The following is a 25,681-nucleotide window of genomic DNA, read 5'->3' as shown; positions in this document are numbered from 1 at the left end:
AACTTAGTAAACGTAAATCCAGAACACTTAAATTAGTTACGTTTGATATGGTCACATAAGACAGATGGTTATTTAATGCAAAACTGAAAGGAGGGTGGTTGGTCGAGGTGGACGTTTAACGTAAACATCTAGTGTAATAATCTAGTGGACGTTTAACGTAAACATCTAGTGTAATAATCTAGTGGACGTTTAACGTAAACATCTAGTGTAATAATCTAGTGGACGTTTAACGTAAACATCTAGTGTAATAATCTAGTGGACGTTTAACGTAAACATCTAGTGTAATAATCTAGTGGACGTTTAACGTAAACATCTAGTGTAATAATCTAGTGGTAACGTGTTTGAATCTCACCACAGACAAACACACGTTCACACTCATGTACCTCTTCTAAATCATTTCCATTTGAATGTACATTAAAAAGGAACAGCCAAGGAGAGCAACGCTTTCAAACCTTTCTATACGCTCTTTAATGTCTTATGTTTTTCCATAACAAGTCCCTTACATTTTACAGTCCATAGTTTTCCTCCACAGATCTTATTATTCAGCACCAGTGAACTACAGGTCACATTCATTTCATATCTTTAGAATGAGCAAAGGCATCCTTGAAGATGTAGACAGGCAGCGGGAACAAGTGTGAGAAGAAATTATAACAAACCCAAATATCAAACACACAAAATGGAAATAAGGAATCAAATAAAATATATTTCCGCAAACACTGATCCCTCTTTACATGTGAGCATCACTGTCCCATTATCCTTAAAGGGGCAATCTGGGATTCAAATAACTAAATGGCCGCCCGCTACTTTCTTTTGGTAAACAGCTGAGGGATGGAGCTGGAGAAATTAAACCACTCAAATTCAAAGATGAAGCAAGGATGGATGCAAGGACTGACCATCCATGAGATCAACATGATAGTTTAACCACATTCTGAAGCTTTACAGCGTTAGTTACCAATTACATTATTTACAAGCAATGTAGTGAAACACGCTGATCATTTGGTTCTGATTGGGTAAGACAGTTGAACTAAGATCAGGAGGCATTTATACATTAAATTCTTTAACAATCAATGGCTACATTTCATTCATTTAAAGGTTAAAAAAAATGGATGTACAAATACTGGATTGTCCCTTTAATGGCAGATCATCTGAACACACAGGACTGTGTTTCCCCGAGACACTAATCAGAAATATTAGGGTTCTGGAGGCCCTATTCATTAAGACTTGTGCTATTATATTATTTAACAGTAGTTAACCCCATGATGATAGGTGTTTGTCCCAAATGGCACTCTATCCCCTATGTAGTGCACTACTTTTCACCAGGTCCCATATGGCTCTGGACAATAATAGTACACTATATAGGGAATAGGGTGCCATTTAAGAGGAAATCACACTCTAGATCAACAACACAAACATATATCATATAAATATTGTTATTTCCAAACTGTTATGTAAATATTAAATACAATATATTTCCTATGGATTTATGATGAATTTACATGAATAACTATACACACATCAATAATAAATACATGAAGATAAAATGTTCATCTTGAAAAGAGAAACAGGAAATTGATCTAAGACCACTGGAGGAACGAGGCAGATGACTGGAGGTAAGTGTGGATCAGTCTTAGACCTCAACCACTGTGTCACAACATAAATACATCAATACATTCAGAACAAAAGACTAACTATTTCACCATATTACTGATGATCAACATTTTGACTTTGCATTAATGTTCAATCTAGCTTTGAAGCGGACAAGTCTTCTGTGTTTGTGTGTGTGTGCATCCATCCATGTGTGCATCACTCTAGCAGTGTACCAGAGCCAGCGGCTGGTGTGAGGGTGATGGGGAACATTAGGACCTTAGCCTTCATGAAGGACAGGTCAGCCAGCCCACAGATCACCCTGGCTGCCTCCTCACTCAGCTGGTCCTCCTCATCCCTATGGGGTTTCCTGACACAAACACACACAACACATTAAGATGGAAAAACACAGAGGCGACATTTGATTGCAGGTGAGTTTCCCCTCTTTCCATGCAAAGCTCTTTCAGACCTGGCAAAGCACTATATAAAACCAATCGATTATGCTTGATTAGCAATTATTGATCACTACGTGTGTGTGTGTGTGTCAGTCTGACCTGGTGGAGGTGGTGGTATTCTCCATAGTAGACATAAGGTGGTTCAGGGTGTCAGCTGGACGGCTGCTTGTGTCACTGTCTAGCTCTGGATCCACCACATCACACACACACACATGTACACAAATACATTGCACCTGTGTTTAGAGTTCAAAACAAAAAGACCACCATGGCACTTCTGTCCAAATAAAAGGTGTACAAACTACTAGCAAGTGGTGAAGAAACCATCAAGAATTTGGTCTTTCAACACAGTGGGTGGCAGTATGGAGCTGGAATAAGAATCTCCAGAACAGAGGAAAGCAGCATAGAGTTGGATAGAGGGCTCTTCCTTAAATCTTTGCCATTCTGTCTTCCGTGACAGCATGGGCAGCAATATTGAGGGCTCTCTCCATTTGACTTAAATTAGTTAATTGACAGTCGGTTAACAATCTGAAAGGGTTTGCATACTGCCTCCTGGAGTGTATTGTCTGAACAGGCATTAAGGCCAAGGTAGGTGATTTACAGCCACATCCAGGTATGGGACGTTTGCTCAGGAGTATAATTCATTGGCAGATCCTTCCTGCTGACCTGGATGGAATTCTGTGATCCTTACTTATCCTATAGAAATTCCCACCCAGTTGACTGCTTCCTTATGGTGAACGGCCTCAATGGCACTGCCCATGTTAAACCAGGATGTGTTACATCTATCCATGTCTATGGAGGAAAGTGGTCAGTGCAGTGATAGAACAGCCAGAGAAAACCAAGAGGCAGGACAGCTCAGATAGGTGTAATATATTAGAAAGAGGTTTATTCACGTATTTACAACAGTGTTTATTGCAACCACACTGAAAGAACCTTAAAACATCTCATTGGTTGGGGGGAATCTAAAAAGAAATATAAAAACATATTCAAGCTAAATCAAATTGTATTTTCTTTTGCAGATATTGTGTTAATATAATCACAGTGATTGTAAAGATCAGTTTCAGTTTACTGAATATATATGTCCTCTTTATTTTACAAAGAAAATGAAAAGTAAAGATACAGAAGAATATAAGAAAACACAGAATAGCAGCTTAAACAGAAAACAGTAAGAGGATCCTGGCTTTCTCTATCCTGGCTTTCTCTATCCTGGGAACTAGTAAGAGGATCCTGGCTTTCTCTGTCCTGGGTACTAGTAAGAGGATCCTGGCTTTCTCTATCCTGGGTTTCTCTATCCTGGCTTTCTCTATTCTGGGTACTAGTAAGAGGATCCTGGCTTTCTCTATCCTGGGTTTCTCTATCCTGGCTTTCTCTATCCTGGGTACTAGTAAGATGATCCTGGCTTTCTCTATCCTGGCTTTCTCTATCCTGGGTACCAGTATGAAAATCCTGGCTTTCTCTATCCTGGCTTTCTCTATCCTGGGTACCAGTAAGAGGATCCTGGCTTTCTCTATCCTGGGTACCAGTAAGAGGATCCTGGCTTTCTCTATCCTGGGTAACAGTAAGATGATCCTGGCATTCTCTATCCTGGCTTTCTCTATCCTGGGTACCAGTAAGAGGATCCTGGCTTTCTCTATCCTGGGTACTAATAAGAGGATCCTGGCTTTCTCTATCCTGGGTACTAGTAAGATGATCCTTGCTTTCTCTATCCTGGATTTCTCTATCGTCGGAACCAGTAAGAGGATCCTTGCTTTCTCTATCCTGGATTTTTCTATCCTCGGAACCAGTAAGAGGATCCTGGCTTTCTCTATCCTGGGTACAAGTAAGATGATCCTGGCTTTCTCTATCCTGGGTATTAGTAAGAGGATCCTAGCTTTCTCTATCCTGGGTAACAGTAAGAGGATCCTGGCTTTCTCTATCCTGGGTTCCTGTAAGAGGATCCTGGGTACTAATAAGAGGATCCTGGCTTTCTCTATCCTGGGTACTAGTAAGATGATCCTGGCTTTCTCTATCCTGGGTACTAGTAAGATGATCCTGGGTTTCTCTATCCTGGCTTTCTCTATCCTGGGTACTAGTAAGACGATCCTGGCTTTCTCTATCCTGGGTACCAGTAAGAGGATCCTGGCTTTCTCTATCCTGGGTACTAATAAGAGGATCCTGGCTTTCTCTATCCTGGCTTTCTCTATCCTAGGTACCAGTAAGAGGATCCTGTATTTCTCTATCCTGGGTACTAGTAAGAGGATCCTGGCGTTCTCTATCCTGGGTTCTAGTAAGAAGATCCTGGCTTTCTCTATCCTGGGTACTAGTAAGAGGATCCTGTATTTCTCTATCCTGGGTACTAGTAAGAGGATCCTGGCTTTCTCTAGTCTGGATACCAGTCTGTTTGTGCTAATATTCCACTTCATGTCATGCCAAACATAATTTTTGGCATATGAGGAGTGGAATGTTAGTACAGAACAGGTCTGGAGTTCAGGCTTTTTCACATGAGCTTATTTCTACTACAACCTTTCTACTACAACCAAAATGCAGCTACTGGGGGGGATTCCCTTTAGGCTATGGCCACACATTCATCTATATGGCTTGACTTGTCTTTGCCCCATTCCCTCCACGAATACTGAAAGATCTCTCGCCCAGTGCAATAAGAAACAGTGTTTGGGTCAATGATGAAGGGTAACAACATGTGAGAAACCTCATCACCATCACTCTATACAGGGCAGACGAGGTAGCCGGTTAAGTTAGACGTATAGAGAGAGAGAGCCTTGGGATTCCACAGTACAAGATACAATTAAAGGGACAGTAGGTCATGAAAATGAGTAGTACCATCTAGAGGGAGACATCAATGTGAACAGAGGAGAGATGGAGTGGGGGAGGGGTGATAGGGACTATGTTCCAAAGTCCACACTTGCATACCACTTACTTAGAATGCATGTCCAACACATTGCTTCATTATAAATGGTAGTCTAGTGTGTCCAACACATTGCTTCATTATAGGTGGTAGTCTAGTATGTCCAACACATTGATTCATTATAGGTGGTAGTCTAGTATGTCCAACACATTGATTCATTATAGGTGGTAGTCTAGTATGTCCAACACATTGCTTCATTATAGGTGGTAGTCTAGTGTGTCCAACACATTGTTTCATTATAGGTGGTAGTCTAGTATGTCCAACACATTGATTCATTATAGGTGGTAGTCTAGTATGTCCAACACATTGTTTCATTATAAATGGTAGTCTAGTATGTCCAACACATTGTTTCATTATAAATGGTAGTCTAGTGTGTCCAACACATTGCTTCATTATAGGTGGTAGTCTAGTATGTCCAACACATTGCTTCATTATAGGTGGTAGTCTAGTGTGTCCAACACATTGTTTCATTATAGGTGGTAGTCTAGTATGTCCAACACATTGCTTCATTATAGGTGGTAGTCTAGTATGTCCAACACATTGATTCATTATAGGTGGTAGTCTAGTATGTCCAACACATTGATTCATTATAGGTGGTAGTCTAGTGTGTCCAACACATTGATTCATTATAGGTGGTAGTCTAGTATGTCCAACACATTGATTCATTATAGGTGGTAGTCTAGTGTGTCCAACACATTGATTCATTATAGGTGGTAGTCTAGTATGTCCAACACATTGCTTCATTATAAATGGTAGTCTAGTATGCTGGTGTGGACATTGGAACCAAAGAGAATAACAGGAGTCAGGTAGCAGCAGAGTCGGAGGGGAGAGTGTGTTCAGCAGCCTCATCTCTAGCCCTGTAGGTAGGGGGCTCAGTGGGAGGACGTACCATCCAGACGGTTGATACCAAGGCCACTGCTGCTCCAGTCAAACTGGGACCAAGGCTGGGGGGCCCCCTGCTGGCGGAAGGAACAAACTGTAGTGAGGCTCAGCAGTGTGCCCTCTATTCAACACAGGCTCTTGAAGGCCCATACTCACAAAAGCACATCAGACAAAGGAGTGCTGATCTAGAATCAGGTCCCCCTGGTTCTTGTTATCTTATTGATTATGAGTTAAAAGACTGATCCTAGATCAGCACTCCTACTTCAAGACACTTTGTGAATATGGCCAGGTCTTCGTGATGGATAGAGGACAGCACAGAGGAATTGGGAGTTAGTTAGTCTAGGGTCAGACATTGTCATTATCCTCCTAATGCTAAGGTTAGGATCCGCAGTAAGGATATCTGATCATAGGTCAGAGTTTAGGGTTAACTTCATTATCAAGGGAGTGTAAAATATAGTGCCCAATGTTGCCCTGTTTGTGATGGGTATACTACTGTGTGAGACACAGGATGTCTGGAAACATTACCAACTGTCACATCCTAGCCACAGACTGTCTGGAAACATTACCAACTGTCACATCCTAGTCAGAGTGTCTGGAAACATTACCAACTGTCACATCCTAGCCACAGACTGTTTGGAAACATTACCAACTGTCACATCCTAGTCAGAGTGTCTGGAAACATTACCAACTGTCATATCCTAGCCACAGACTGTCTGGAAACATTACCAACTGTCACATCCTAGTCAGAGTGTCTGGAAACATTACCAACTGTCACATCCTAGCCACAGACTGTTTGGAAACATTACCAACTGTCACATCCTAGTCAGAGTGTCTGGAAACATTACCAACTGTCACATCCTACCAATTACCAATGTAAACGTTACCAACTGTCACATCCTAGCCACAGACTGTCTGGAAACGTTACCAACTGTCACATCCTAGCCACAGACTGTCTGGAAACGTTACCAACTGTCACATCCTAGCCACAGACTGTCTGGAAACATGACCAACTGTCACATCCTAGCCACAGACTGTCTGGAAACATGACCAACTGTCACATCCTAGCCATAGACTGTCTGGAAACATGACCAACTGTCACATCCTAGCCACAGACTGTCTGGAAACAATACCAACTGTCACATCCTAGTCAAGAGTGTCTGGAAACATTACCAACTGTCACATCCTAGCCACAAACTGTCTGGAAACGTTACCAACTGTCACATCCTAGCCACAGACTGTCTGGAAACATTACCAACCGTCACATCCTAGCCACAGGCTGTCTGGAAACGTTACCAACTGTCACATCCTAGGCACAGACTGTCTGGAAACATTACCAACTGTCACATCCTAGCCACAGACTTGTCTGGAAACATTACCAACTGTCACATCCTAGCCACAGGCTGTCTGGAAACATTACCAACTGTCACATCCTAGCCACAGGCTGTCTGGAAACATTACCAACTGTCACATCCTAGCCACAGGCTGTCTGGAAACATTACCAACTGTCACATCCTAGCCACAGACTGTCTGGAAACGTTACCAACTGTCACATCCTAGCCACAGACTGTCTGGAAACATTACCAACTGTCACATCCTAGCCACAGACTGCCTGGAAACGTTACCAACTGTCACATCCTAGCCACAGACTGTCTGGAAACGTTACCAACTGTCACATCCTAGCCACAGACTGTCTGGAAACATGACCAACTGTCACATCCTAGCCACAGACTGTCTGGAAACATGACCAACTGTCACATCCTAGCCATAGACTGTCTGGAAACATGACCAACTGTCACATCCTAGCCACAGACTGTCTGGAAACAATACCAACTGTCACATCCTAGTCAAGAGTGTCTGGAAACATTACCAACTGTCACATCCTAGCCACAAACTGTCTGGAAACGTTACCAACTGTCACATCCTAGCCACAGACTGTCTGGAAACATTACCAACTGTCACATCCTAGCCACAGGCTGTCTGGAAACATTACCAACTGTCACATCCTAGCCACAAACTGTCTGGAAACGTTACCAACTGTCACATCCTAGCCACAGACTGTCTGGAAACATTACCAACCGTCACATCCTAGCCACAGGCTGTCTGGAAACGTTACCAACTGTCACATCCTAGGCACAGACTTGTCTGGAAACATTACCAACTGTCACATCCTAGCCACAGGCTGTCTGGAAACATTACCAACTGTCACATCCTAGCCACAGGCTGTCTGGAAACATTACCAACTGTCACATCCTAGCCACAGACTGTCTGGAAACGTTACCAACTGTCACATCCTAGCCACAGACTGTCTGGAAACATTACCAACTGTCACATCCTAGCCACAGACTGCCTGGAAACGTTACCAACTGTCACATCCTAGCCACAGGCTGTCTGGAAACGTTACCAACTGTCACATCCTAGCCACAGACTGTCTGGAAACGTTACCAACTGTCACATCCTAGCCACAGGCTGTCTGGAAACGTTACCAACTGTCACATCCTAGCCACAGACTGTCTGGAAACATGATCAACTGTCACATCCTAGCCACAGACTGTCTGGAAACATGACCAACTGTCACATCCTAGCCACAGACTGTCTGGAAACATTACCAACTGTCACATCCTAGTCAGAGTGTCTGGAAACATTACCAACTGTCACATCCTAGCCACAGACTGTCTGGAAACGTTACCAACTGTCACATCCTAGCCACAGGCTGTCTGGAAACGTTACCAACTGTCACATCCTAGCCACAGACTGTCTGGAAACGTTACCAACTGTCACATCCTAGCCACAGGCTGTCTGGAAACGTTACCAACTGTCACATCCTAGCCACAGACTGTCTGGAAACATGACCAACTGTCACATCCTAGCCACAGACTGTCTGGAAACATGACCAACTGTCACATCCTAGCCACAGACTGTCTGGAAACATTACCAACTGTCACATCCTAGTCAGAGTGTCTGGAAACATTACCAACTGTCACATCCTAGCCACAGACTGTCTGGAAATGTTACCAACTGTCACATCCTAGTCAGAGTGTCTGGAAACATTACCAACTGTCACATCCTAGCCACAGACTGTCTGGAAATGTTACCAACTGTCACATCCTAGTCAGAGTGTCTGGAAACATTACCAACTGTCACATCCTAGCCACAGACTGTCTGGAAATGTTACCAACTGTCACATCCTAGTCAGAGTGTCTGGAAACATTACCAACTGTCACATCCTAGCCACAGACTGTCTGGAAACGTTACCAACTGTCACATCCTAGCCACAGGCTGTCTGAAAACATTACCAACTGTCACATCCTTGCCTCTTCTGTCCTCAATTCAAGGAACATAACTATTCTTGCCTCTCTCTCAAAGTTTATTTTGAAGACAGTATCTAAGGTCCCTCCTCCTCCAATGAGCTTTGAGAAAGGGGTGCGGGATTGAAGAAACAAAGACGGAGGAGAGTTTAACAGCTGGTAACATGTTCACACACAGCCGTGGTGTGCCTGTTGCTCTGGAGTGAAGTTTCCCCTAAGTACAGATCTAGGATCTGCTTCACCTCCCGCAATTCTAACTGTAACCATTTGGAGGGAAAATGCTAAACTGACCACATATCAGCATCTAGGACAACTTCTCCCTACACCTGTTTCTGTACCTGTATTGACGAGGTGGTGGTGGTTTCCTGTGACCCAGGAAGTGCTTGTGCTGTGGCAGCAGTCTTCTCCGCAGTTGAAGCTGGTCTCAGTGGCTCTTTGGTGGGCTCTAACATTCCCTGAGAGAGAAAGAGGGGAGAGGGTGAAAGAGAGAGATAACGGGGGAAAGAGAGAGAGGGGAGAGAGGGGGGATAACGGGGGAAAGAGAGAGAGAGAGATGGGAGAGAGGGGGGGATAACGGGGAAAGAGAGAGAGAGATGGGAGAGAGGGGGATAACGGGGAAAAGAGAGAGAGAGATGGGAGAGAGGGGGATAACGGGGAAAGAGAGAGAGAGAGGATAACGGGGGAAAGAGAGAGAGAGGGGGGGGGGCTAACGGGGAAAGAGAGAGAGAGATGGGAGATAACGGGGAAAGAGAGAGAGATGGGATAGAGGGGGATAACGGGGAAAGAGAGAGAGAGAGAGGGGGGATAACGGGGAAAGAGAGAGAGAGAGGGGGGGGGGGATAACGGGGAAAGAGAGAGAGAGAGAGGGGGATAACGGGGAAAGAGAGAGAGAGAGAGGGGGATAACGGGGGAAAGAGAGAGAGAGAGAGGGGGGATAACGGGGGAAAGAGAGAGAGAGAGAGGGGGGGATAACGGGGGAAAGAGAGAGAGAGAGGGGGGGGATAACGGGGGAAAGAGAGAGAGAGGGGGGGATAACGGGGAAAGAGAGAGAGAGAGGGGGGGATAACGGGGGAAAGAGAGAGAGAGAGGGGGATAACGGGGGAAAGAGAGAGAGAGAGGGGGGGATAACGGGGAGAGAGAGAGAGAGGAGGGATAACGGGGGAAAGAGAGAGAGAGAGAGAGGGGGATAACGGGGGAAAGAGAGAGAGATGGGAGAGAGGGGGATAACGGGGAAAGAGAGAGAGATGGGAGAGAGGGGGATAACGGGGAAAGAAGAGAGAGAGATGGGAGAGAGGGGGATAACGGGGAAAGAGAGAGAGAGAGAGAGAGGGGGATAACGGGGAAAGAGAGAGATGGGAGAGGGGGGGATAACGGGGAAAGAGAGAGAGAGGGAGAGAGGGGGATAACGGGGAAAGAGAGAGAGAGAGGAGAGAGGGGGATAACGGGGGAAAGAGAGAGAGAGAGGAGAGAGGGGGGGGATAACGGGGAAAGAGAGAGAGAGGAGAGGGGGATAACGGGGGAAAGAGAGAGAGAGAGGAGAGAGGGGGATAACGGGGGAAAGAGAGAGAGAGAGGAGAGAGGGGGGATAACGGGGAAAGAGAGAGAGAGATGAGAGAGGGGGGATAACGGGGGAAAGAGAGAGAGATGGGAGAGCGATAGGGAATAAAAGGTGAAGGGGAAAGGCAGAGAAAGAAAGAGGTCACCATGGAACACGTGGTCACATGATGAAAGGTTTGGAGAGGGAGAAAGCAATATGGCCGACTGCCAAGTCATCATCTTATTGCTTTACACCTACCCAGTAGTTCCCAGTAGGGAAGGTAGCCTGGTCCCAGATCTGTTTGTGTTATCATGTCAACTCCTGGTCATGTTTGGCATAACGGAACAAACTGACTGGTACACATGCTTAGGGGGAGGATCTAGGGACAGAAATGGAACAAGGGCCACCATGGTCTGTGTCCATATGGGCCCTGGTCTAAAGTAGTGTACTGTATAGGGAACAGGGTGCCATTTGGGACACAGTACAGTATCTGCATCAGTCCACTCACCAGGCTGGCTGCAAACACAGGAACTATGACAGGCTGCTTTCTCTGACCAGTGAACAACTGTGGAGGAGAGACAGAATCAGAAATCACCAAGTAACTTTACATGTAGCAGGAATTCAAGCTGGTGAAATGGTGCTGCTTTTACACCAATAAACAGAATATACAGACAGAATAACATTATATTATAGATGAAGAATTGACATATAATCCACATACAGTATGTGCACTATAGATACAGCAACAACAGAACACTTCTACATAGTAAAGGGGACATATAGACATATTTACAGTAGATGATGTACAATATGGAATTATGGGGAGGGAGGAGAGAGGGAGGGGCTTACGGACAGACAGACAAGACACAGGGAGTGTTCAATGCTCACTGCTCAATGATTGTCTGTATTGTTATTGTTTTTAATAACCTGCCCAGGGACTGCGTTTGAAAATTAGCCAGCTGGCTAAAAACGCCACTTTTACTGAAACGTTGATTAATGTGCACTGTCCCTGTAAAAATAAACTCAAACTCAACTCAACACATGACAGACAGACAGACAGACAGACACAGACAGACAGACAGACAGACAGACAGACAGACAGACAGACAGACACATGACTTACTACATCATTGATGTTGTTGTTGTCAAAGGCAGATGGCTTCATGTTTTATTTAGTTATGTTGCTCTGATGGAAAGTCCTTCATTGAGCACTATATATGTAGATGTTTTAAAGTCATGTGAAATGCCATCCATCCATTTTCTTACTGTTCTTTACATCTGCTGTTATTCTGTTGCTACGCATGGAGCCATTCACATAACTACAGAGTGTGGCTTTAAACTGAAAAGAGGCCGTTACCATGTTTCTGGTGTCCATCCCCAGACAGCGGAGCAGGGCCCTGTTGCTATGGGAACCGCCCCACTGGAATCCCAGGCCCACGGCATCGTGGAGGTCCTGAGGCTGCCGCCACGCGCCCCTAGGAACCCTGGGTAAAGCAAACAAGGAGGCGGTCACATACAGCAGAGTAGTGCTTTGGCCAGCCTCCAATGCTATCTGCTGTTATTCCACTGAACCATCATCGTTATAATCATCATCATCATCACTAGAGGTTCTCTCACCAGTGTGTAGTGTGGTTGAGCCCCTTTGTCTCCTCTTCCTCAGGCTGTGTGTCTAGAGTCTCTAGCAGAGCCCTGAGGCTGAGCACATTCAACACCTCATCCCCACTGTCCTCCACCCCCGTCTCCTCCTCCTCCACGGCAGTCTCGTCCTCCTCCACCCCAGTCTCCTCCCCCTCCACCCCAGTCTCCTCCCTCTCCTGATCCAGTTCTGGGACTGCCACTGCAGGGAAGCTGGTCTGTAGGACTCTCTGTAGCCGGATAGACAGGGAGGACTGAATGGGAGAGACATGGCTTGTTTGAGATCTAGTACAGTGCAGTCTACTACATTGTAATCACACACAATTAATGGGAAATATTTTTAAACTAACTATGTCCATCTACCTGATTTCGAAGCAAACTGAAGTCTGGCAGGAACTGTCTTATTCCAGCAAACTCATTTAGGTAGGAGCTACCTCTAGGAGCTACCTCTAGGAGCTACCTCTAGGAGCTACCTCTAGGAGCTACCTCTAGGAACTACCTCTAGGAACTACCTCTAGGAGCTACCTCTAGGAGCTACCTCTAGGAGCTACCTCTAGGAGCTACCTCTAGGAGCTACCTCTAGGAGCTACCTCTAGGAGCTACCTCTAGGAGCTACCTCTAGGAGCTACCTCTAGGAACTACCTCTAGGAACTACCTCTAGGAACTACCTCTAGGAACTACCTCTAGGAACTACCTCTAGGAGCTACCTCTAGGAGCTACCTCTAGGAACTACCTCTAGGAGCTACCTCTAGGAGCTACCTCTAGGAGCTACCTCTAGGAGCTACCTCTAGGAGCTACCTCTAGGCGAACTGCAGTGACAATCTATTGATACAATAATAAAAACCATCCGGGCAGAATTATTCTTGCAGAGTCAAAGGTTATGACAAACATACTACAAATGTCAGAGTGGATTTCTACCAGACGTGGGACAACTAAGTACTGTTGGATGCCTCGTTATCCAGACTCCTGGAGAATCCTGTTTGGAGTCCCAACTCTCTATCACTTTACATTTGAGCATGCGGCGGCTGACCATTCATCTCACCGGTATAAATTGTGTGTCGGCCGTGTTGGGGAAAATGTGAGGTGTTGGAGCTGGGACTGTCTCTCCGGCATTACACAATATAAATGCACTCTAATAACTCAGAAGACCACTCACCTGCAGACTGTCCCTTCGTACAGCAGCACCTCCCTGACATCTCTCTCCCCACTTCTTCGCCTCTGCCTCTTCTGTCCGCCTGGCTCTATCCTCCTCTCCAAACTCTGCCCAGGTCTCCCCCTCCGACAGACCTCCCTGGTCTCCATACGCCCCCCAGCCCTCTTCCCTCTCACCCTGCCCCTCCAGGGGAGCAGAGTGGAAGTCTGCAAAGCTGTCGCTGAGGGGAAGGTCTCCATGTCCAACCTCCTCCCCACACGCCTGGGTCGTACCTAGGTCCTCAGAATAGTCCTGTTCAAAGTCACCAAAGCCCTCCTGTGTCCTGGACTCCGATTGGTTGAAGTCAGCAAAGTCCTCCTGGCTAGGGAAGGATCCAGCATCCCTGAAGATTCCAAAGTCCTCTTCTTCATCTTCCTCCTCCACCAACTTTGTCTCGGTCTCCTCCCTGAGGTCACTCCGCTGCACCTCATCTTTCTCCTTCTCCTCCTCCCCTATTGACGAGGGAGTGAAGACCGTCTCGCCAAAGTTCCCAAACTCCTCCAAAGCATCTGACGACACAGCCTCACCAGAGGAGGCAAACTCCTCACTCACTGACCCACTGACTGTGGTCTGGAGAGGAGAGACACTGTCCTCTGTTTCGCTCTCCTTATCTTCCTCCTCCTCCACCCTCCTCCCTCCCAGTTCTGGGTCCTGTGTAAGCGTGCTATCCCTGTTGATGCTGGGTGCCCTCTCTCCAGGCTCCCCCAGCCCCTCACCCCTAGCACAGAGCACCTCTATGGGGGCTAAGAGGCCAGAGTCCTGAGGGTGGCCCCTTAGCTCACAGTGTTGCTGGACTCGAGTGCAGTCCCTGTCCTCTTGCTGTGCTAAACATTGAGAGTCAGACCCGCCAGGCTCTATTCTGGCCCGCTGCTCCATGTCCTTCTGGACCGAGTGTGCATTGCAGAAACCGTTGGTTAGGTTTGTCCCCTCCATCCTGCCGTCCTTCCTGTGCTCCGTACTGTGAGTGTGAGTGAAGCCGCAGCACCAGGGTTCCAGCTCCATCTCTGGCTCGGCGAACGCAGAGAAGTCTGCAAACCCCTGCTCCTGGCTGGGGGAGCCCAGGCCAGCCGGTACAAGACCTGTGGTGAATTGATTAATACATTTTACTGGAACGTATTTAAAATACATATAGAGATGCCTCAGCCATTTGAGTACAACAGTACATATTCAAAATTATTGAGGATTAAAAACACAATACAACAAAAACAAAAACTTGTATTACAAAGACTAAGTTGCTAGGCAACCTCACTAACAACTCCATGACAGCCCTCGGGACTAAAGTTGTTACCTGCAGACATGGTCCCCTGGTGATTCCGCTTGACAAACCCATTGGTGAGAGGGAGGTCAGGGAGGTCGCAATGACAGGGCTGCCCTTTGACCTCCAACCCCGGCCGAACCCTGCCGACCTCTGAGGTCCCAGTATTAGCGGGCTGTGATTGGTCCGGCGCCCGTGGCTTCTTCAGGTCGTCAGCTGCTCGGAACTGTTTCGAGATTCCGTTGCTATGGGTAGTTCCAGAGAAAGAGGAGGAGTTACTAACACTAAAGCTCACAGTTGATGGGGTCGGGGAGGCGGGGTCTGTTGTGGAGGGGCACGGCTGGTTGGATGACATTGCCACACCCCCAGAGAAATCCCCAAACTCGTCATCGTCCTCCTCTCCCCCTGATTCGTCGTCCAGCGGAGGGGGGGAGGAGGAGTATATGGGCATCACTTCCTGTTCCATGGGAGAGCTCTCCTGGCTGAAGGCCTCATAGATCTGTAGGGAGAACACACAGACAGGTTGAGTACAGAACGGCCTACTAGAAGACAGGTTGAGTACAGAACGGCCTACTAGAAGACAGGTTGAATACAGAACGGCCTACTAGAAGACAGGTTGAGTACAGAACGGCCTACTAGAAGACAGGTTGAGTACAGAACGGCCTACTAGAAGACAGGTTGAGTACAGAACGGCCTACTAGAAGACACTAGAAGACAGGTTGAGTACAGAACGGCCTACTAGAAGACAGGTTGAGTACAGAACGGCCTACTAGAAGACAGGTTGAGTACAGAACGGCCTACTAGAAGACAGGTTGAGTACAGAACGGCCTACTAGAAGACAGGTTGAGTACAGAACGGCCTACTAGAAGACAGGTTGAGTACAGAACGGCCTACTAGAGACAGGTTGAGTCAGAACGGCCTACTAGAAGACAGGTTGAGTACAGAACGGCCTACTAGAAGACAGGTTGAGTACAGAACGGCCTACTAGAAGACAGGTTGAGTACAGAACGGCCTACTAGAAGACAGGTTGAGTACAGAACGGCCTACTAGAAGACAGGTTGAGTACAGAACGGCCTACTAGAAGACAGGTTGAGTACAGAACAGAAGACAGGTTGAGTACAGAACGGCCTACTAGAAGACAGGTTGAGAACGGCCTACAGAAGACAGGTTGAGTACAGACAGTAGGCCTTGTTCTACTAGAAGACAGGTTGAGTACAGAACGGCCTACTAGAAGACAGGTTGAGTACAGAACGGCCTACTAGAAGACAGGTTGAGTACAGAACGGCCTACTAGAAGACAGGTTGAGTACAGAACGGCCTACTAGAAGACAGGTTGAGTACAGAACGGCCTACTAGAAGACAGGTTGAATACAGAACGGCCTACTAGAAGACAGGTTGAGTACAGAACGGCCTACTAGAAGACAGGTTGAGTACAGAACGGCCTACTAGAAGACAGGTTGAGTACAGAACGGCCTACTAGAAGACAGGTTGAGCACAGAACGGCCTACTAGAAGACAGGTTGAGTACAGAACGGCCTACTAGAAGACATCCTGAATGTTCAATCAATCAAATAAATGTGGTGGTGGGAGAAAAATAAAAGGAAGGCCTTGTTCTACATAGTCATATGTCATTATTAACAGACAGTAGGCCTTGTTCTACATAGTCATATGTCATTATTAACAGTAGGTCTTGTTCTACATAGTCATATGTCATTATTAACAGTAGGTCTTGTTCTACATAGTCATATGTCATTATTAACAGACAGTAGGCCTTGTTCTACATAGTCATATGTCATTATTAACAGTAGGTCTTGTTCTACATAGTCATATGTCATTATTAACAGTAGGCCTTGTTCTACATAGTCATATGTCATTATTAACAGACAGTAGGCCTTGTTCTACATAGTCATATGTCATTATTAACAGTAGGTCTTGTTCTACATAGTCATATGTCATTATTAACAGTAGGTCTTGTTCTACATAGTCATATGTCATTATTAACAATAGGTCTTGTTCTACATAGTCATATGTCATTATTAACAGACAGTAGGCCTTGTTCTACATAGTCATATGTCATTATTAACAGACAGTAGGCCTTGTTCTACATAGTCATATGTCATTATTAACAGTAGGTCTTGTTCTACATAGTCATATGTCATTATTAACAGTAGGCCTTGTTCTACATAGTCATATGTCATTATTAACAGTAGGCCTTGTTCTACATAGTCATATGTCATTATTAACAGTAGGTCTTGTTCTACATAGTCATATGTCATTATTAACAGTAGGCCTTGTTCTACATAGTCATATGTCATTATTAACAGACAGTAGGTCTTGTTCTACATAGTCATATGTCATTATTAACAGTAGGCCTTGTTCTACATAGTCATATGTCATTATTAACAGTAGGCCTTGTTCTACATAGTCATATGTCATTATTAACAGACAGTAGGCCTTGTTCTACATAGTCATATGTCATTAACAGACAGTAGGCCTTGTTCTACATAGTCATATGTCATTATTAACAGACAGTAGGCCTTGTTCTACATAGTCATATGTCATTATTAACAGACAGTAGGCCTTGTTCTACATAGTCATATGTCATTATTAACAGTAGGTCTTGTTCTACATAGTCATATGTCATTATTAACAGTAGGCCTTGTTCTACATAGTCATATGTCATTATTAACAGACAGTAGGTCTTGTTCTACATAGTCATATGTCATTATTAACAGTAGGCCTTGTTCTACATAGTCATATGTCATTATTAACAGTAGGCCTTGTTCTACATAGTCATATGTCATTATTAACAGACAGTAGGCCTTGTTCTACATAGTCATATGTCATTAACAGACAGTAGGCCTTGTTCTACATAGTCATATGTCATTATTAACAGACAGTAGGCCTTGTTCTACATAGTCATATGTCATTATTAACAGACAGTAGGCCTTGTTCTACATAGTCATATGTCATTATTAACAGACAGTAGGCCTTGTTCTACATAGTCATATGTCATTATTAACAGACAGTAGGCCTTGTTCTACATAGTCATATGTCATTATTAACAGTAGGCCTTGTTCTGCATAGTCATATGTCATTATTAACAGACAGTAGGCCTTGTTCTACATAGTCATATGTCATTATTAACAGACACCTTGTTCTACATAGTCATATGTCATTATTAACAGTAGGCCTTGTTCTACATAGTCATATGTCATTATTAACAGACAGTAGGCCTTGTTCTACATAGTCATATGTCATTATTAACAGACAGTAGGCCTTGTTCTACATAGTCATATGTCATTATTAACAGACAGTAGGCCTTGTTCTACATAGCCATATGTCATTATTAACAGACAGTAGGCCTTGTTCTACATAGCCATATGTCATTATTAACAGACAGTAGGCCTTGTTCTACATAGTCATATGTCATTATTAACAGACAGTAGGCCTAAATGCTCTTCCTATTGTAAGGTAGCAGTAACAAATAAAGCAAAGTTTGGCTAAACAGAGCAACCATTTTACTCACATATGCGCCTAAATATTTAGCTGTTTGACCTGGAATTCTATCCTAGGAGCACCAGTGTACCAAGACAGTTTTGGAATTCTAGCTTTAATATATTTCATTGTGCTTCTAAATGTATTTGTGTGCACCTACATTTATCAACTCGGCACAAATGTGCTCCTTGCAAAAAAAAAAGGTCAGCGTAGAGCCCTGCTAAATGAACATCAGGAGAAGGTCTCCTGTGGAGGAAAAAATAAGAAGATTTTTTTTTAAAGAGAACCTTTCAAACTTGTTTGAAAAGTGTTGAAAAAACAACACTTTGGCTAGTCAGACATTAACTGTAATCATGTCACCCAAGTGTATGATTGAGTCCCAAATGGCACCTTACTCCCTATATAGTCAAATCTAATATAATCTGTCACATGCTCCAAATACAACAGGTGAAATGCTTACCTACAACCCCTGGTGTAACCGATGTGAAATGGCTAGCTAGTTAACGGGGTGTGCGCTAATAGCGTTTCAAACGTCACTCGCTCTGAGACTTGGAGTAGTTGTTCCCCTTGCTCTGCAAGGGCCGCGGCTTTTGTGGAGCGATGGGTAACGATGCTTTGAGGGTGGCTGTTGTTGATGTGTTCCTGGTTCGAGCACCGGTAGGAACGAGGAGAGGGACGGAAGCTATACTGTTACACTGGCAATACTAAAGTGCCTATAAGAACATCCAATAGTCAAAGGTATATGAAATACAAATGGTAGAGAGAGAAATAGTCATATAAATACTATAATAACTACAACCTAAAACCTCTTACCTGGGAATATTGAAGATTCATGTTACAAGGAACCACCAGCTTTCATATTTTCTCATGTTCTGAGCAAGGAACTTAAACGTTAGCTTTTTTACATGGCACATATTGCACTTTTACTTTCTTCTCCAACACTTTGTTTTTGCATTATTTAAACCAAATTGAACATGTTTCATTATTTATTTGAGGCTAAATGGATTTTTATTTATGTATTATATTAAGTTAAAATAAGTGTTCATTCAGTATTGTTGTAATTGTCATTATTACAAATAAATCCGTTTTTACTTTTTATTTTTAATCGGCCGATTAATCGGTATCGGCTTTTTGTGGTCCTCCAATAATCGTTATCGGTGTTGAAAAATCATAATCGGTCGACCTCTAGTATCGATACAGAGTCAATGTGCGGGGTTAGTCGAGGAAATTGAGGTAATATGTACATGTGGGTAGAGTTAAAGTGACCATGCATAGATAATAAACAGAGAGTAGCGAATGGGGGGGGCCAATGCAAATAGTCTGGGTAGCCATTTGATTAGCTATTCAGGAGTCTTATGACTTGGGGTAGAAGCTGTTAAAGAAATCCTTTGGACATAGACTTGGCACTCTCGTACCACTTGCCGTGCAGTAGCATAGAGGACTGTCTATGACTTGGGTGGCTGGTGTATACCAGGCAGTGATGGAACCAGTCAGGATGCTCTCGATGGTGTAGCTATAGAACTTTTTAAGGATCTGAGGCCCCATACCAAATCTTTTCAGTCTCCTGAGGGGGAACAGGCTTTGTCATGCCCTCTTCACGACTGTCTTGGTGTGTTTGGACCATACTAGTTTGTTGGTGATGTGGACACCAAGGAACTTGAAGCTCTCAACCTGCTCCACTACAGCCCCGTCCTCCTTTCCCTGTAGTCCACAATTACCTCCTTTGTATTGATTGTGTTGAGGGAGAGGATGTGTCCTGGCACCACACGGCCAGTTCTCTGACCTCCTCCCTACAGTCTGTCTCATCGTTGTTGGTGATCAGGCCTACCACTGTTGTGTCATCTGCAAACTTAATGATGGTGTTGGAGTAGTGCCTGGCCATGCAGTCATGAGAGAACAGGAAGTACAGGAGGGGACTGAGCACGGACCCCTGAGGGGTCCCCGTGTTGAGGATCAGTGTGGCGGATGTGTTGTTACCTACCCTCACCACCTGGGGACGGCCTGTCAGGAAGTTCAGGATCCAGTTGCAGAGGGAGGTGTTCAGATCCCAGGTTCCTGAGCTTAGTGGTGAGCATTAAGGGCACTATGGTTTTGAACGCTGAGCTGGAGTTAATGAACAGCATTGTCACAGCTCCTTTTGTCCAGGTGGGGAAGGGCAGTGTGGAGTGAGAGACTGCATCATCTGTGGATCTGTTGGTGCGGTATGTGAATTGGAGTGGGTCTAAGGTTTCAGGTATAATGGTGTTGATGTGAGCCATGACCAGCCTTTCAAAGCACTTCACGGCTACAGACGTGATGCACTACTACCCAAGTGCACTATTATGTGGACCGTGGTCAAAAGTAGTGCAGTAGATAGGTGAACAGGGTGTCATTTTGAATGCAGCCTGTGTGTCATTGACTTCCCCATGCGTGACTTTGTGCTCTCACTAAACAGGAACTGCAAACACAAATATGTTTGGCACGCGAAACAGCAGCAGCGAGATTTGGTTGTTAACTCTGAGTTTGGACTATGTTCAGTCTTATCCCTCAGAGGAATGGGTGTTTTATAGGCTGAAGTGGTCCTAGATAACAGCAGGTTTGTAGGTTCCCACTGGGGTTACCCATATGAGAATGTATGCACGGACTACTTTAAGTCACTATGGATAAAAGTGTCTGCTAAATGGAATATATTATTAGGCTATATTATATTATTACTAAGTAGCAGATATTAACAGCAAAGTAAGCAACAGGCTAAATCAAGACTGTTTCAGGCCTTATCAGGATTAAAGCTTGCCAACGTGTTATTTGTTGTGCATTAAGGATGGACTAACCTAGGGTGTATTCATTAGTCGCAGACCGTAGCAAAAAGTTTGGCTTGTTTCAAAACGTTTTGCAACGGAAACTGTTTACTCAGTAAGGAGAGTGTATGACTGCACACTTTGAAAGAAGGGTAGAGAACCTTCACCTTCAAGGTGAAGGAGGGAGCATCACAAATGGTGCCTTATTCCCTAGTGCACTACTTCTGACCAGGGTGAGCCTTAGGGTGCCATCTGGGACAAGGAGAGAATGTCAGAGAGATCAAGGTCACGGGGTAATCTATAACGCAGGTCTAACTAGCTACCTACTTCACTCCTCACTGATAGACTAGCTGCATCTTACAGTACACAAACACACTTTCCCCATTACATGATCCAATTCAATTATTGAAGAATCTGTTAAATAACCTCAAAGTTAACAATTATTCTTTAGTCTCTTGCTTGCCTGTAATATCAGTTATTCTAGGACCAAAAGGCCTACTGTCTACCTCCGTCTTAGTTGTTTTCTTGTTGTTGAGGCCATTGGAATGGAAAAAGTAGCCAGGACAAAGCCTACACAACACCCCCAGTCAGCCAGCCAGTCAGTCAGTGAGCCAGTCAGTCAGTCAGTCAGTCAGTCAGCGAGCCAGTCAGTCAGTCAGTCAGTCAGTCAGACAGTCAGCCAGCCAGCCAGCCCAGTCAGTCAGCCAGTCAGCCAGCCAGTCAGTCAGCCAGCCAGTCAGCCAGTCAGTCAGCCAGCCAGTCAGCCAGCCAGCCAGCCAGTCAGTCAGCGAGCCAGTCAGTCAGCCAGCCAGTCAGTCAGTCAGTCAGTCAGCGAGCCAGTCAGTCAGCGAGCCAGTCAGTCAGTCAGCGAGCCAGTCAGTCAGTGTAAACTGATCCAGGGAATTGTATCCAGCAGCACCATTGTGCTCCACTAGTCAGCTCACAGATAGGGAGGGTGAGGGCTGATGCTGCACCTACATAAACAGATTGTGTCTCAAATGGCACCCTATTCCCTATATAGTGCCCTCCCTATATAGGGCCAATAGGGCTCTGGACTGGTCAAAAGTAGTGCACTACATAGGGAACAAGGTAGATCCTCTTCCACCAGAAACTCTGTACTTCATAATATTATCAGCCAGCACACCATAATGTCAGACCATGTCTGTGTGTAAACAAACAAGTATATCCCTTCACCACGAATTTACTAGGTATCAGTGAGTACATACAGAGATATAGGCATATCCATAGCTATCCAACTAATGAAGAAGCCGGTTAGCTAGCTTCCTGTAACATGATGCCAATGCACTGCACTGAATATACGTCTACCGTCAACTGAAAAATGTGAACTACAATCCCAACTCTGTGTTTTAACGTTTAGAAACGTCAATCTTTCATCAGCGAGAAAGAATCCCTTAAAGAAAATAATAATAATTAAAAACACTAGCAGTTTTGCACAGATCTGTACAGCTACGGGCGCCTCGACCTCCATCCAACAAAACTACACTTCAGCTACACTTCCCGAGTTACGTTTACACTAGGTAGCTAATTTGCTGTAACATGCAGATATGGTCGTTGGAACACTAACCCTATATAAGGGTGTGTATCAATTTAACATAATTTCTCGCTGATATGAAAAATAAGGTCATTGTGCATTCAAAACCATACGGTAAGCAATGCGTGTTAATGTCCAGCCCGAGGGTCAGGACTCAACAAAACTCCCCCCTACAGAAGACGTCTTGCTCCAATGACGTGTAATGTAATGGAACTGAGAGTCATTAAGGGGCTAGTGTTGTTCTAACTAGCTAGATAAACCACTTGACTTTGATACCTTGTAGTAGTGGGAAATGAAGTTGATGCCTGTTGACAGTGAGATGACAACCCTGAGCTACGAGAAATGGGTCATGATGAGAAAATATATAACTAGCGAGCTTGTTGAGAAACAAATACAATTTCGTTAGCTACTAATGTTAGCTAGCTTTGAAACAACAACAGACCCATTTGAGATTAGGCAGGTGTCTTAAACTGGCAGGCTAACTAATGCTGTGATTAGATATCTAGCTAGTAAACTAGATACGTAGTTCTTAATAGTTAACCTTAGCCAGTTAACTGTGAGCATACATGAGACAGGCGTGTTTGCTTTTCAAAACACCAGCAATGTTTTATTTAACTAACTCTGGTCCAAGGGCCTACGTCGGATACAGCCCATATTGCAGATCCAGAGCATGAGCTCGTGTGGCGGTAGATATAGCACTTCAGCAACATATTTACTTAAAGTAGCTATATTGAAGCCAGTCACTAAACAACATCGTGTGAAAAAAAAACCTTGATGAATGAATTGAAAGATTCAGACCATTGAAGAAGGCTCTTTGCGGCATAATGCCACACGTAATGCCCTGGACCAGAGCTAACAACTAGCTCCCTAAAGCTGCTTGGCTAGCTATTTCCCTCTTACCTTCAGATGTTGTAGCTATGGCATGTTCATCTCACAACCGGGATGTGCAGATAAACTAAGATGTACGAAACAAAATGTTGATTTAGAGTAAATACCTGTTATGGTAATTAGCGTAGCAGGTGCCTGGACTGTAGCTAGCTACACTGCCTCCATCTATCAAGCTACTGTTACTGCATCTCTCCACTTCACTCTGTTGGCATGATAACAAACGAATAAAACAATTGTGCCGATTCGTTACTTTCTGAAATGCCAGCCCAAATGTTTTCATTTGTAAAATCCTCCTTTTAGCTGTTTATTTAGCTTAGATTAAATAAGAGTTAGTGTTGATTTACACAAAAAAAAATATATATATTTACAAAACATGAGATCTTCTGGGTAAAGTGGGTAGGTAACTATACTTTCCTGGCATGGCATGTAGTTGTAGAGTATACACCTGTGATGAACACATCGCTGCTCACATGGAATTGCCACATATCCTTTGTTCATACTGTAATAATGTTAACATGGGTTATAGCCTACACCAGCTGTGCTGTGCTCACAGACACACCTAGACAAGTGCACCTATCAACTACTGGACTGTGATTGAAGGACGCTCATGCTGCATCTATTTTATTCAGCTGAACATGAGAAATATTGTAATTCAAGTTGAGAGGGAGATAGAGAGAGAAAGAAAGAGGCAGACAGACAGACAGACAGAGGCAGACAGACAGGCAAAAGATACAGAGTTATACATATTATTATCATGGGTTATAAGAATCCAATCCATTCAGTGAGATTGTTCTTCCATTAAGAACTGCTATGCATGGCCTCTGTAGGCTAAGTGGACTCAACGACACCCACATAGAATAAGCTATTTGTCATGTAATGTGTCTGACTGACACATTGTCAAGGTCAACGTCTCAGAGAGATGAGGGTCCTTTTCCGGTCATCTGGCGTCGCTCAGCTGAAGAGAGAAAATACATTTAAACACATCTATGTTCTTGAAGGTGCCCTCAGCTCCCAGCAAATGAGACTTGGCTCCACAAGTTATTTATTCCTTGTTATAACAACACAGTCATTTTGCATCCCAAATAGCACCCTTATCCCTATGTAGTGCACTAATTTTGACCACAGCTGGTCAAAGGTAGTGCACTATATAGGTAATAGTGTGCCATTAGGGAGCCGCCCACAATCAGTCCACATTCAATATTGACATCCACAAATCTGGAGCCTGCTATGGCAGCAATACACAGTCATTGACTGAGCCTCAGAACTCTATCTGGCTATCTGTGCTCATGGGACTCAGATTAGGTTGAGCAATCACTCCAACCAGATTAGATTACTGAGTAACGTTCAATCATGTCAGATCGTCTCTATAATCTTTTAGGATTACATCACATTGTTACCAATGGATATCATAAAATCAGTCAAGTCATATAACAGCTGAGGTTTCCACATTATGAAGCAGACACTGTTTCAGTGACAATTAGAGTTAAGTGCCTTGCTCAAGGGCACATCAACAGATGTTTCACCTAGTCTGTACAGGGATTCAAACCAGTGACCTTTTGGTTACTGGCCAAACACTCTTAACCACTAGGCTACCTACCGCTACAAAATAACATCTATAAACAGACATCTTGAAATCATAAAAATTATATTATAATTATATAATTTATATTATAATTATATTATTAATATAATTGTAAGTAGATTAAAAAAAAGGTGCTACATCTTATTAATAGGAATGTGATAATAATGTTACTATTGAACAGTACAGACTTACATTCCAGTGGTAACAGTTTGGTAAAGAAACAGCAGGTGGCGGTACAGAGTATAAACAAACCATCACGAGAGTCGTGCTGAGCATTCCATTGACAGCCCGACGAAACAAAAACGGACCCTTACCTTAACCCCTAACCTTTATCTAATTTTAACAATTTTGTCTTTTAAATATCAGTTTGTATGTCAGACACATCCCCTTAGTTTTTCCCCGAGGCATCCCAGGCTGAGGAAAGCAGTTTGAAAGGGGCAATCTGTGATTGGTACAGCCCATTTTGGACGTTTAAATGAATGATAATACCCATTGATTCTTGAAGAATAGAACTTCTAAATGAGCTTATTAGTTCATCTGTCAGAACCCATCAGAACCTAATCAGCTAGTTTTACTCAATTGTTTGTAAACAATGCAATTGTAAATCAAAACAGTCAACTGAAATACTGATAATTTTGATAG

General features: G+C 44.2%; 1 protein-coding gene across 5 annotated transcripts; it reads right to left on the bottom strand.

Annotated features, from left to right (window-relative positions):
- Positions 1 to 683: 683 nt before the first annotated feature.
- On the bottom strand, positions 684 to 23,662 carry LOC135559549 (aftiphilin-like). Of its 5 annotated transcripts, none has more exons than XM_065023028.1 (10): positions 23,470 to 23,662; positions 14,778 to 15,243; positions 13,454 to 14,568; positions 12,280 to 12,551; positions 12,020 to 12,146; positions 11,171 to 11,227; positions 9,464 to 9,580; positions 5,828 to 5,897; positions 2,139 to 2,223; positions 684 to 1,954 (listed from the first exon to the last, which is right to left on the bottom strand). In XM_065023028.1, exons 2-10 carry the CDS (start codon positions 15,208 to 15,210, stop codon positions 1,804 to 1,806), a joined length of 2,427 nt encoding a protein of 808 aa, XP_064879100.1. In that variant the 5' UTR covers positions 15,211 to 15,243; positions 23,470 to 23,662; the 3' UTR covers positions 684 to 1,803. The 5 variants fall into 5 exon arrangements, with proteins under 5 accessions (XP_064879100.1, XP_064879102.1, XP_064879104.1 ...); XM_065023030.1 differs by having other exon boundaries at positions 5,828 to 5,894; XM_065023032.1 differs by having other exon boundaries at positions 12,280 to 12,527.
- Between the last annotated feature and the right edge of the window lie 2,019 nt (positions 23,663 to 25,681).

Source organism: Oncorhynchus nerka, linkage group LG10 (assembly GCF_034236695.1).
Source record: "Oncorhynchus nerka isolate Pitt River linkage group LG10, Oner_Uvic_2.0, whole genome shotgun sequence".
Classification (NCBI taxonomy): Eukaryota; Metazoa; Chordata; class Actinopteri; order Salmoniformes; family Salmonidae; genus Oncorhynchus; species Oncorhynchus nerka.
The sequence above is the reverse complement of the archived record's forward strand: the minus strand, read 5'-3'. Positions and strand labels throughout refer to the sequence as shown.

What these genes read in the sequence shown, in the direction of transcription:
- LOC135559549 (XM_065023028.1), bottom strand. Translation starts at nt 15,210, where the DNA reads ATGGAACAGGAAGTGATGCCCATATACTCCTCCTCCCCCCCTCCGCTG. An exon ending in CCACCACCTCGTCAATACAG is followed by an intron (nt 5,898 to 9,463) that starts GTACAGAAACAG and finishes TCCTTCCGCCAG; the next exon opens with CAGGGGGCCCCCCAGCCTTG. An exon ending in TGGTATCAACCGTCTGGATG is followed by an intron (nt 2,224 to 5,827) that starts GTACGTCCTCCC and finishes TGGTGGATCCAG; the next exon opens with AGCTAGACAGTGACACAAGC.